General features: G+C 42.2%; 1 protein-coding gene across 1 annotated transcript; it reads left to right on the plus strand.

Annotated features, from left to right (window-relative positions):
- The first annotated feature begins 4740 nt into the window (after positions 1-4740).
- On the plus strand, positions 4741-10835 carry LOC116758636 (acrosomal protein SP-10-like). The gene is made up of 4 exons (XM_032641633.1): positions 4741-4792; positions 6956-7276; positions 9829-9948; positions 10711-10835. The coding sequence occupies exons 1-4, from the start codon at positions 4741-4743 to the stop codon at positions 10833-10835; spliced, it is 618 nt and encodes a 205-aa protein (XP_032497524.1).
- The last annotated feature ends 2761 nt before the right edge of the window (positions 10836-13596 follow it).

Consider the following 13596-nt stretch of genomic DNA (forward strand, 5'->3'; position numbering starts at 1 on the left):
TCCAGATAGAAATGTCCAGCTGGTAGTTGGATATATGGGTCTGAACTGGAAAGAGAGGAGTCTGTGGGCCAGATTGGTGGATTTGGGGAGTCTTCCATTGGTAGGTGGTGATTGACATGGATTAAGACTTCCCAGGGAGTGTGTGAAGAGTTAAGAATGAATTCTTATCGGGAAGACTAGATGGAGAAGTACAGTTTCAGGAAGGGGGGGAGGGGAACCATGAAAATGCAGAGGGCATTGCATATTCAGAGAATAATTAGAAGTTGTGTATGGATGTGGCCTGTGGTGGAGCTTGGGATGAAGGTAGAGAAAGGGAAGGGGAGGAGTGGAAACACAAGACAGAGAAAGTACATGTGGGGACAGATTGTGCAAGGTCTTGATGCCTTCCCCTGGCAGTAGCAGTGCACAGGTGAAGAAACATGCCTTCCATTTTACTGTGCCCCCTCTGACTTTCAGGAAACTTCAGAATGGTTACCATAGCTCTGACCCCTTTCTAGGTTTCTTAACATAGATCACCATGCTAGCTATCACATAGACCTCCATCCTGGCCACTGTGAATTGCATGAAAGACCTGTGAGGTAGCCTGGCATTAGAATTTTGTGCAAAAGGGATGAGAATGAGAGGTTAAGCCATTGAGATTTTCTCTCTTGAAAACTGTATGTCAGAGTCAAGAATGCCTATTAGGACCAAAGAATAGACAAAGGCACATGTCAGGGAAGTCAGGGGTCAGCATAAGCCATGAATAAGCAGAAGTCATGAGTTAGCAGAAGTAATGAACATTCAGAAACTCTGAGTGAAGAAAAGTTATGAGTCATACAGATGGCCAATAGACACACGAAGAGATGCTCAACGTCGCTAATTATTAGAGAAATGCAAATCAAAACGACAATGAGGTATCACCTCACACCGGTCAGAATGGCCATCATTAAAAAGTCTAAAATTAATAAATGGAGAGAGTGTGGAGAAAAGGGAACCCTCCTACGCTGTTGGTGGGAATGTAAATTGCTGCAGCCGCTATGGAGAACAGTATGGAGGTTCCTTAAAAACTAAAAATAGAGTTACCATATGATCCAGCAATCCCACTCCTGGGCTTATATCCAGAGAAAACTCTAATCCAAAAAGACACATGCACCCCAATGCTCATAGCAGCAGTATTCACAATAGCCAAGACATGGAAACAACCTAAATAAATGTCCATTGACAGATAAACGAATAAAGATGTTTTACATATATATATATATATATGTATATATATATATAAATGGAATGCTACTCAGTCATACAAATAATGAAATATTTCAATTTGCAGCAAAACGGATGGACCTAGAGAATATCATACTAAATGAAATGTCAGACAGAGAAAGACAAATATTACATGATATCCCTTATATGTGGAATCTAAAATATGTTACAAATGAACTTATTTACAAAACAGAAACAGACTCATAGACATAGAAAACAAACTTAATGGTTACCGAAGGGGAAATGGGGTGGGGAGATGGAGGGATAAATTAGGAGTTTTGGATTAACAGGTACAAACTACTATATATAAAATAAAGAACAAGGTCCTACTGTATAGCACAGGGAACTATATTTAATATCTTGTAATAAACCTAATTGAAAAGAATCTGAAAAAGAATATATATGTGTATGCATGCGTATAACTGAATCACTTTGCTGTACACCACAAATTAACACAACATTGTAAATCAACTATATTTCAAAAAAGAAAAATGTTATGAATCAGTAGGAGTTATAAGTAAGTGAAAGTCACAGCATACACAGTAGAGGAAAGTCAGTTTAGAACAAGAGCAGTAAGAACGTAGGCAGGAAGACTAGAAGAAAAGAAGGTCTACCAGATAGCTATTACTAGAACTGCTGTGTATCCGGAACTATTGCAGGTCACAGACTGTGTTCAGGTCTCCATGAGGCCCAGTCTGAGTGGTGTGTATTCTGACATGTATATGTCTAATTCCCCATCGTTTAAAGTTAAGGTTAAGGTAAACCGAATGAGGCCTGGTATCTCTCATCTCCTCTGTACTCTTTTCTCTCTGTTACTTTCTCCCGGACTTCTCAGCTTACTTATCCCCCGTTTGACCCCAAATAGTGGTCTCAGCACATGAGTCTAAATGACCTTTCAACTCAGCTCCCCATAGCTAATTTTCTCTGTCTTTCTGTGTTTCAACTGCATATTTCTAGGAGAAGACTCTGACTCAGTTCATCTTTTTTAACCAGGTCACAAACATTACAGGAGCTGAGTTGGCTAGTTCTTTGGTTCATTTGGGGCATTAGAAATTGGAGCATTAACTCATCTGGGCAGGACCCGGAATACCTCTGGATGTCTTAGCTCCAGAACTGTTCAAGTTCCATAGTGAATTCTCCATCACCACATGGGTGATGGAGCTCTATGATGAGCTCTATGATGAGCTCAGATACTCACAGGTCGGACTTTGAAGTGCCAGACTACTGGACACAGGGAGAAGATTCCCAAAGTAGAGCCCAGTGAAAGTCAGCCTGGGTGGGGTTGGGGTATAGTTCTGTAAAGCCAACCTTAAGAAGAGGGAGGAAGAAGTTGGAGGATGAGGTTTAAGGAGAGAACAGTCAGGCTTTAAGGTCTTATCTGTTAATATTGTCACTCCTGGGGAGGCGTGAGGCAGGGATGTCCCAGAAAGTTCTGATAATTACAAAGAGAACTGCTGGCATACTTTAAACTGGTAGGTGGTATAGATAACACCTCTTCCTTTCCACTAATTTCCACTGCTTCTATCAACAAAAGTCTGACTGAATGTGATCTCAGCTCCTAACTCACTCCACATCAAAAAAAGGAACTATTGATGGCATTCTGTGTCATGCCTTTCTCTCCTCCAGAGGAGTTGAGCCGCAGACCTGGAAAACCTAGTTTTGTTCTGCAACTTCTGATCCCTGAGGTCCTGCTTTCTCCCATTGACCCAGAATCTTCAGCCAGCCCACTCTAGGGGCTGTCTATACATCTTCCTCCATGAAGTAGAGCAAGGTCCAGAAAAGATAATTCATTTTCTCCTTCACGCAGGAAAAATGCACCTGTTACGTGTCAAGCATGCTGTTAGGTAGTGAGGATACAACAGTGTTCAAGACAGACTGGAACACCATTTTCAAGGAGCTTAAAGTCTAATGGGGAAGGGAATTCCCTGGTGGTCCAGTGGTAAAGAATCCACCTTCCAATGCAGGGAACGCAGGTTCGATCCCTGGTTGGGGAACTAAGATCCCACATGCTGAGGGGCAGCTAAGCCTGCACACCACAATTACTGAGCTCGCACGCCTCAATGAGAGAGCCCATGTGCCACAAACTACAGAGCCCACATGCCCTGGAGCCCATATGCCACAACTAGAGAGAAGCCTGCACACCGCAACTAGAGAGAAACCCAAGCAGACGGTGAGCTGTAACGAAAAGATCCCGCATGCCTCAACAAAGATCCTGTGTGCTGCAACTAAGACCTGATGCAGGCAAAAATAATAATAATAAGGAAAATAAATACATAAAATAAATAAATATTAAAAAAAGAAAGTCATTACACTTGCCTGCTATGTGTATTAAAAAAAAGTCTAATGGGGGAGACAAGCATTAAATAATTATGAGTGACAAATACATCTATTCTAGATCTAGCATTCAGTGGTACATGTAACAAAGTGGTCCAAGAGAGGTGGGCAGGGAAAAGGGAGGAGATGGGGGCTATGGTAGCTCTGCCACCCAATCCCCCAAAAGTTCTAGCTTAATACCAGGTGGATGCTTCACTGCATCCATCTTCTCAGCAGTTACAGCTCAAGGCACAGCTTTCAAATATGTCTTGTAGATCCCTTTTCAATGTCCATATCACGTAAATTCTCCTGTTACCCATTTGAGTTTGCCATCTGTTTCCTGCCCAAACCATGATTGATATAGGTCATTATGAAAATACTATTAGCAGAAGTGAGCAGGGTTAAGGAAAAAATATAATAAAGTTGGGGCATCCAGATTTAGCAACTGCAAGAAATCATCATCATTCCTAGGCCTGAGGAAGCAGGGGAAGGAAAACATGTAACCATAGCCTGGTGGAGAGCTAAAGCCATGGAAGAGAGGACACCCTTCAAAAACTGTCACATCAAGACCCAGCCAGTGTCAGAACTGTGGCAGGAAGGTAATAGGAGGAATAAATACTTCCATCTCAATCCGTGTGTATGTGTGTGTATATGTGTGTGTGTGTGTGTGTGTGTGTGTGTGTGTTCTCTTCTCCAATCTTCCATTGGTTAAACACAATCTAAAGCCAACCCCAACCAGCACTCAGGTGATCAACTCAAGAGAGATCATCCTTCTGGGGTCCAGGACCAAAAGGAAAAAAAGGCTGATTTAGAGAGTCAAACAAAAAATAACCAGCTAATCACACCTCACTGTCAAGAACACTTTAAAAAGAGAGTAGATAGATTTTAAAATTTATTACATAGAGTATATGTTATTTTGGTAATATGAGTTTTTAAGGTAGGGCAGAGAGCCCCAATATACCATGGTGCATGAGCCTTCACAGTACAACTTGCCGTGGGTTGCCAGAGGTCCAACCTGCCTGATCGGGCGACATGAGAACCTCAGAGCACAACACATTGTGATGAATTGTTTCTGAGGTTCTAGAATCCCAGACTCTGTGGCTCAGCACTGGGAGCTTCTGCTCACAGTCTTTTTCACGGCTCTTGGGTGCCCCACACCAGGGTGCCCTCTCTCCCAAAATCCAGATGAAGAAATGTCTTCTATTAGTGAGTCTGTATCTGCTTGGATCTGCCAGAGGTAAGTCCTCTTGTCTTGGCTCTGGGTGGACATGTAAGAGGCACCTTTAAGGCATTTCAGCCCTTGAAGAAGGCAGGCCAGTATCTTAGTTACCCAAACCAATCTAACTCAGAATTAGGAGTAGCTGAACAAGTTCAACTCTGAGAGCTACTGAACCGGTGGTGGGTTCCTCCTAGTTATGGCTTCACCATCAGAGACTGGCTTAGCACAGTCTCGTTCCTAATACTTTCAGCCCCTTGACATTGTATCTGATGCTCTGTGAAATGAGAAGATTGGTCTAGGGGTTCTGTGGAGGTCCAGTGAAGGTTTGCCCCCGTGAACTGAGTGTAGGGGATCCTTGTGTAGTTAATGTAGAAGGAGAGACACGAGGATATGGGAGTGTGGTATGCCTGGAAAGTCATCCGAGAACACAGCATGGCTCTGGGCCAGAGAACTTACAAGCCACTCTTTCATTGGTCTATCCATCCAGTGGTATTTCCTCTTTCAGGACCCCCATTCAGGGTGGGCTCTGTTCCCTCCTTCCTCCTACAGGAGAAGTGAGAGGCCATGAGCTCTGAGCTGTCTATTAAATGACAAAGTGTTTTCTGTAACGTCAGTTCTCAGAGATTTTGTCTTTTGCTTTCTTAGACTTTCAAAAGTTGACTGAGAAACGTAGCTACATAGCTACCAGATGGTAGTATGTCCTAGCCACTTTGTGAGGCAGTGAGTCATAAACTATAAGCATGACAAAGAAATTAGTGTGTTTTTCAAGCCTCCCTTCCGTATCACAAATTTCTTTATTAAAACTTCTGTTAACTTTTGAAGGATCAGTCAAGAAGATGATATTTCTGTAACAACTTTTTAAAATTAAAAATTCCTTAAAGCCTTAGTAAATCTTACCTTTCCTTTATCAACGTATTCTAATGCTAACCTTTTGAAAGTTATTGATTGTAAGGTCTTCAAATCACTCAGAATACATACATACATACACACACACACACATAAATATATATATTTGCAGGATTCTTACAGAGCTAGAGTATTTTGGGGACTTAGGCCTCAAAGATCCTGTAATTCAGCTTTTGGCTAGGATTAATAATTTAGTCATTATAGTCTACTCACCACCCTTCTCTAGGCTACTCAGTCTAAATCAGTTACTCAGTCAAAGAGTAATAATTTTTAAAAAAAGTAATAATCAAATTGTCTGCTTGGCGCTACACTTAATAAAACGAAAGTTGTACTTAAGGATATTTGTCTGACAGCCACTAATAAGATGGATTAAATGTAGAAGAGAGTGGTCAGAACAGAACGACCAGCTAAGAGTTTTGTAATTCCAAATGCAAGGTCAGGAGGAGGGAAAACTAAAATTAGCTGACCACTTGAGCAATGGACTAGGCACTTCACAGTTTATCTTATTGAATACTCATGACAGCTCTGTAAAGTTGGTGTAAATGATATGTCACAAGGAATCTCAATTCAGGGATATAGAAGCAAAGATTGTTTTTATCTTAATAATTAACAGCAACTTGGCTTTGTGTCCCCAACTCACATGGATTGGGGTTGAGTGTGTGAAAGAACATGAACTTGCCAAGTAAAGGTGTCTTAGTGCCTTCTGGTAATTTTTGTGGGTTCATTAGATATTTGTCATCTCTAGCTTAAAATTTATCTTGTCCAAAGTTTAAAATCTTCCACCCTCAGTTTCAGCTAGAATTACTCAGCTACTGAAACAATTTGCTTTCTCTCCCTCTTGTATCTCCATTCTTACCTTTCACCCACAGGGGAACTGGAGGGAGGCTAGTGGTGGACTTCTGATTACCTGAATGATGGGACATTGATTTCCTGCTGTTGGCTCTGTCAGGGAGGCACAGTGCTTTTGGTGCTGGGTGGGGAGGCCCCCATGTGCCCACTCAGGGTACACAGATCCACACAAATGTTGTGGATCTTAAAATTCTTCCCTTCAATCACAGAGGTGGTCTCTGTGTTTCCTTAACACCCCTGTCCTTCATGGCCTCCCAGGTAACTGGTTGACTGCATCCAACATCTGCAGTATCTTCAGGTGCTTGACCTAGGCCCCCAGAAACCTAGGAACCCCACAACATTAGCCTTGCTCCATAGGAAAGAACTCTTTATCCAGACGTCCTCTCTCACCTTTACCATCTCTCTTCTGTTATTTCTCCATCCCAGGAGCATCAGGTCAATCTGATGAGCTTCTTGGCTCTATGGGTCATCAAGCTTCAGTTCAGCAACCTTCAGGTGACTACTTTTCACTTGAAAACCCTTCAGATGGTGAGGCGTTATATGAGACTTCTTCAGGCGAGAACACTTTGAGTGAGCATGGTTCAAGTGAGCACAGTGCAGTCAAACACGCTTCAAGAGGGCACGCTGCAGGTGGGCACGCTGCAGGGGAACACGCTTCCAGTGAACAGCCTTCGGGTGAAAAGACTTCTGGTGAACGGCCTGCAGGTGAACAGCCTTCAGGCATCCCGCCTTCAAGCACAATTTCAGGTGAGCCGCATTTGGATGGGTGCCCATCCTTGACTTCAGGTGGGAAGTAGGTAACACACACAGAAAACCAATTTTAAGGAGTTCAGAAGAAAGAATAGTTCATACACTTCACAAACAGCTCTCCCAAAGAGAGCTGTTTACATTTTACATCTCTTTACATTTCTTTACAATAATCCCAGGTGGCAAGATCCAGGTTTTGTGGGGCCCTTTGGAGGTTAAACTGTTCAGAGGGCCCTCTTTAAGAAAAACAAAACAAATATAAAAGTACCAGCAGTCTCTCCAACTTCACTCTATGTAAGAAATTGTGAATACAGATGCCCACAGCTCCCCTGGAAGGGGCTCATGGAAGAAAACTTTGGTGAGCTTCATGCTAAATCTGCCTCTTAACAAACTATGTCAAAATGCTTTGCAAACCCTCTAAAGAGATGTCTAGCAGTGGAGCTGGTAGATCTTGGTTTTCATGTTTGAACACGGTGTCAATGGAAATAATAAACAATCAATAATAATAATAGAAAAGAGTTTTATTTGAGCCAAAGTGAGGACTATAGCCCAGAAGCCAGCTTCCCAGATTACTCTGAGAAACTGCTCTGGAGGAGCAGAGTTTTCAGCACAGTTCTATATCTTGTCAGAACAAAGAACATTAAACAAGTCAGGGATACATTTCTTCAAGGTTAAAAACAAACAAACAAACAAACAAAAAGACCAGCACATACATGTACAGTATGGCCTTGGCACCTGGGAAGGGGGTTTTATCATCAATGGAGTACTGGAACTGGCATCCCATGAAGAGGGGTATTTAATCTTTTTTTTTTTTTTTTTTTGCGCTACGCGGGCCTCTCACTGTTGTGGCCTCTCCCGCCGCGGAGCACAGGCTCCGGACGCGCAGGCTCAGCGGCCATGGCTCACGGGCCCAGCCGCTCCGCGGCATGTGGGATCTTCCCGTACCGGGGCACGAACCCGTGTCCCCTGCATGGGCAGGCGGACTCTCAACCACTGCTCCACCAGGGAAGCCCTAATCTTTATTTTTAACATGGACATTTTTTACTTCTGGTTAATGTGACCTTTTCTTTAATAATTAAAGCAGTTGTTCAATAGGCCACAAAGAGGCTGTTTTAGTTAGCATAAAATTCAAGTTAACTAATGTATAAGCCAGAATAACTTCTCCATACCTCACTCAATATGTGAACATTTCTTTCATCAATGGAAAGTAAAGCATGCTGACACTTTTTTTTTGTTTGTTTGTTTGTTTTTTTTTTTTGTGGTACGCGGGCCTCTCACTGCTGTGGCCTCTCCCGTTGCGGAGCACAGGTTCTGGACGCACAGGCTCAGCGGCCATGGCTCACGGGACCAGCCGCTCCGCGGCATGTGGGATCTTCCCGGACCGGGGCACGAACCCGTGTCCCCTGCATCGGCAGGCAGACTCTCAACCACTGCGCCACCAGGGAAGCCCCATGCTGACACTTTTGTCCGTTAGATCCAGAAATAAGTTCCCAGGACAACTGCAATTCTTTGGCTCTTACTCAAAACGGGTTCTTCAAGGAAGGAAAGCAAGATCCAAGGTTTAATGTCTCAAGTTATTACCAGACATAGACACTTTATATTTCACCCCATTACATAAGTAGCAGTATTCCAAATTTTCAGACGAGAGAAGTTACATCATCTGGCTAGAAAGTAGCAAACCTTGGATTCAAACTTAAGTCTGACTCCAAAGCCCATATTCTTTCCACTTTATGTTTCCTTAATTAGGGAATTGGCAGTGGAGGTAGAGAGGCAATATGGAATCGCTTCAAAGAGACTGCGCTTTGTGACAAACTGACCTGACTGAAGGTCACTTTGAGAATAGAGAATTGATGTAATGTTTGCAACATTACAGCATTCTAACACAGCTTTTTTTTTTTTTTTTTTTGGCGGTACGTGGGCCTCTCACTGTTGTGGCCTCTCCCGTTGCGGAGCACAGGCTCCGGACATGCAGGCTCAGCGCCCATGGCTCACGGGCCCAGCCACTCTGTGGCATGTGGGATCTTCCCGGACCGGGGCACGAACCCGTGTCCCCTGCATCGGCAGGCAGACTCTCAACCACTGCGCCACCAGGGAAGCCCTAACACAGCTTATTAATCTGTCAGATTTCACTGCAAGTGTTTGTGCCTTGTGATAAGTGAGAGTGTGATGGAGAGTAGGAAAGGGAGCCAGTCACATGAGGAGTTCTATTGCTCCTATTGAGTTAGACACTGCAGAAGGGCATCTAATGATAAATGTCCGGGAAGCCACTGGGTGATGAATTAGAATAAAAGTCAGTACTAGAGAGATAAATGTGGGATTCATCAATAATGAAAATCATAGATGAAGCAATAAGAATGAAGGCATTTCCTCTGGCACAGAAGAGAAAATATGCTCTTTCAGACACAGAGCCCTCACATCCCTAACAAGAACCAGGAAATGAAATGTGTTGTATCCACCTACTTGTTGCCCATCATCCCTCCCCAGATGTGTGACTCAAGGCTATACAACCTGGATCCTAAGGTTATTTCATCAGGCTGATCTTAAATTTTCAGGCCCAGTATTAAATTGCCACACATGCTCTTATATGAATGACCAAGGAAAATGTCTTCAAGGAGAGGGAGTCTGCTCCACTCAGAATTCCCAGCAGTGCATGTTAAAGAAGATCTTTGAAGGTATGTGGGGACTTCATGAGCCAGTCTTCGCCAGAGAACACATCAACCAGCTTGAGTACTGATGGGGAGGAGATACGGTGGCAGGGGCCGAGGAGGGAACAAGCTGTGATTCCCCAGAAACTTGGAGATCCAGGAGAACCTTATCCTTTCAAGAATCAAGAGCAGAATTCCAGCTATTGAGGGAGAGGCCCTTCCCAGCAGGCTTACGATGTCTTAAAAAGAGGCAGGGAGATTGGCTGTCTCTTCCTATTAAAGAAATGTGTGGGTTGCCCCTTGAGACATTGACAGTAAGCTCAAGAATGTGTCTATCTTGTTCATGGCTATATATTCCTAGCACTTAGCACAATGTCCAGCCCATGGTAGGCATTTACTAAATATTGAATACATGAGTTAAGTAATAAACAGTTGTCCACCAGTCTGTGTTCACAGGTTGGCAGACCTGTATATGTGTCTTCCTACACCTCTCTACCCTTACACTCAGTCCTCATCCTCAAAATAAGGAAGGGATCTTGGTTACTTCCATCCCATGAACTTCCCTTGACTGCCTGACTTCCCTTGTGGTTTGTCTGGTCCCTCACTAGAAAGAGTGGGCAACTGATCAGGGGAAGGGCCCAGAAGAAGCAGATGGAAGGGAGGAAGGAAAGAATATACAAGTTGGAGGACTTGGTCGTCCCTACATAGGGACACTGGGAACCATGGATGAAAGCTAAGATTGGAGGAGGAAGCTTTCTGCTCATTACAGTCTGCCTCTGCTTCTTTCAGGTAGAAAACTTCAATTCATTGTCCAGGGCTGTGAAAACATGTGCCCAGCCATGAACCACTTATCCCATGGAACCAGGATGCAAGTTATATGCTGTCGGAATCAATCTTTCTGCAACAAGGTCTAGAAGCCTGTGCCCTTACTTCCTGCTCTGAGTCAGGCAGCAAAAGTCCTCCTTCACCCTACTGGACCCAATTTATATTTAGTTTCTTCCCCAGTCAAAAACTAATCACATCTTCCTCTGCCTATCAGACAGAAAGCTCAAATATCTTTCCTCTCCTATCCATGCCCTGTTCCACATTCTTCTCTGGCCTCCAACTTCCCTATCCCCTTACCCCATCTCTCAACATTCTTTTCTTTTTCAATAAATTCCACATGATTAAAGAATGTAGACTCCAGACAGAGTCTTTTCCCATCAACCAGGGGCAGGGTCACTCTGAGCTTCCTTCTGCTCCACACAATAAAGTAGATCCATTTTATTTCTTTCTTTTTCCTTTTTTTTTTTGAATTTATTTTATTTTATTTTTATACAGCAGGTGCTTATTAGTCATCCATTTTATACACATCAGTGTATACATGTCAATCCCAATCTCCCAATTCATCCCACCACCACCACTCCCGCCACTTCCCGCCCTTGGTGTCCATACGTTTGTTCTCTACATCTGTGTCTCTATTTCTGCCCTGCATACCAGTTCATCTGTACCATTTTCTAGTTCCACATATATGCGTTAATATACGATATTTGTTCTTCTCTTTCTGACTTACTCACTCTGTACGACAGTCTCTAGATCCAGCCACATCTCAACAAATGACCCAATTTCGTTCCTTTTTACGGCCGAGTAATATTGCATTGTATATATGCACCACATCTTCTTTATCCATTGATCTGTCAATGAGTATTTAGGTTGCTTCCATGAACTGGCTATTGTAAACAGTGTTGCAATGAGCATTGGGGTGCATGTGTCTTTTTGAATTATGGTTTTCTCTGTGTATATGCCCAGTAGTGGGATTGCTGGATCATAAGGTAATTCTATTTTTAGTTTTTTAAGGAACCTCCATACTGTTCTCCATAGTGGCTGTATCCATTTACATTACCACCAACAGTGCAAGAGGGTTCCCTTTTCTCCACACCCTCTCCAGCACTTGCTGTTTGTAGATTTTCTGATGATGCCCATTCTAACAGGTGTGAGGTGATACCTCATTGTAGTTTTGATTTGCATTTCTCTAATAATTAGTGATGTTGAGCAGCTTTTCATGTGCTTCTTGGTCATTTGTATGTCTTCTTTGGAGAAATGTCTATTTATTCTTCTGCCCATTTTTGGATTGGGTTGCTTGTTTTTTTAATATTGAGCTGCATGAGCTGTTTATATATTTTGGAGATGAATCCTTTGTCCGTTGATTCATTTGCAAATATTTTCTCCCATTCTGATGGTTGTCTTTTCATCTTGTTTATGGTTTCCTTTGCTGTGCAAAAGCTTTGAAGTTTCATTAGGTCCCATTTGTTTATTTTCATTTTTATTTCCATTACTCTAGAAGGTGGATCAAAAAAGATCTTGCTGAGACATGTCAAAGAGTGTTCTTCCTATGTTTTCCTCTAAGAGTTTTATAGTGTCCGGTCTTACATTTAGGTCTCTAATCCATTTTGAGTTTATTTTTGTGTATGGTGTTATGGAGAGTTCTAATTTCATTCTTTTACAGGTAGCTGTCCAGTTTTCCCAGCACCACTTATTGAAGAGACTGTGTTTTCTCCATTGTATATCCTTGCCTCCTTTGTCATAGATTAGTTGACTATCGGTGCGTGGGTTTATCTCTGGACTTTCTAACTTCTTCCATTGATCTATGTTTCTGTTTTTGTGCCAGTACCATATTGTCTTGATTACTGTAACTTTGTAGTATAGTCTGAAGTCAGGGAGTCTGATTCCTCCAGCTCCGTTTTTATTCCCTCAAGACTGCATTGGCTATTTGGGGTGTTTTGTGTCTCCATACAAATTTTAAGATTTTTTGTTCTAGTTCCGTAACAAATGTCATTGGTAATTTGATAGGGATTGCATTGAATCTGTAAATTGCTTTGGTTAGTATAGTCATTTTCACAATATTGATTCTTCCAATCCAAGAACATGGTATATCTCTCCATCCGTTGGTATCCTCTTTAATTTCTTTCATCAGTGTCTTATAGTTTTCTGCATACCGGTCTCTTTTTTCCTTAGGTAGGTTTATTCCTCGGTATTTTATTCTTTTTGTTGCAATGGTAAATGGGAGTGTTTCCTTAATTTCTCTTTCAGAATTTACAGCATTAGTGTATAGGAATGCCAGAGATTTCTGTGCATTAATTTTGTATCCTGCAACTTTACCAAATTCATTGATTAGCTCTAGTAGTTTTCTGGTGGTATCATTAGATTTCTCTATGTATAGTATCATGTCATCTGCAAACAGTGACAGTTTTACTTCTTCTTTTCCAATTTGTATTCCTTTCATTACTTTTTCTTCTCTGATTGCTGTGGCTAGGACTTCCAAAACTATGTTGAATAATAGTGGCGAGAGTGGACATCCTTGTCTTTTACCTGATCTTAGAGGAAATGCTTTCAGTTTTTCACCATTCAGAATGATGTTTGCTTTGGGTTTGTCACATATGGCCTTTATTATGTTGAGGTAGGTACCCTCTATGCCCACTTTCTGGAGAGTTTTTATCATAAATGTGTGTTGAATTTTGTCGAAAGCTTTCTCTGCATCTATTGAGATGATCAAATGGTTTTTCTCCTTCAATTTGTTAATATGGTGTATCACATTGATTGATTTGTGTATATTGAAGAATCCTTGCAACCCTGGGATAAATCTCACTTGATCATGGTGTATGATCCTTTTAATGTGTTGTTGGATTCTGTTTGCTA

The sequence above is a fragment of the Phocoena sinus genome, chromosome 8 (genome assembly GCF_008692025.1).
Source record: "Phocoena sinus isolate mPhoSin1 chromosome 8, mPhoSin1.pri, whole genome shotgun sequence".
Lineage (NCBI taxonomy): Eukaryota > Metazoa > Chordata > Mammalia > Artiodactyla > Phocoenidae > Phocoena > Phocoena sinus.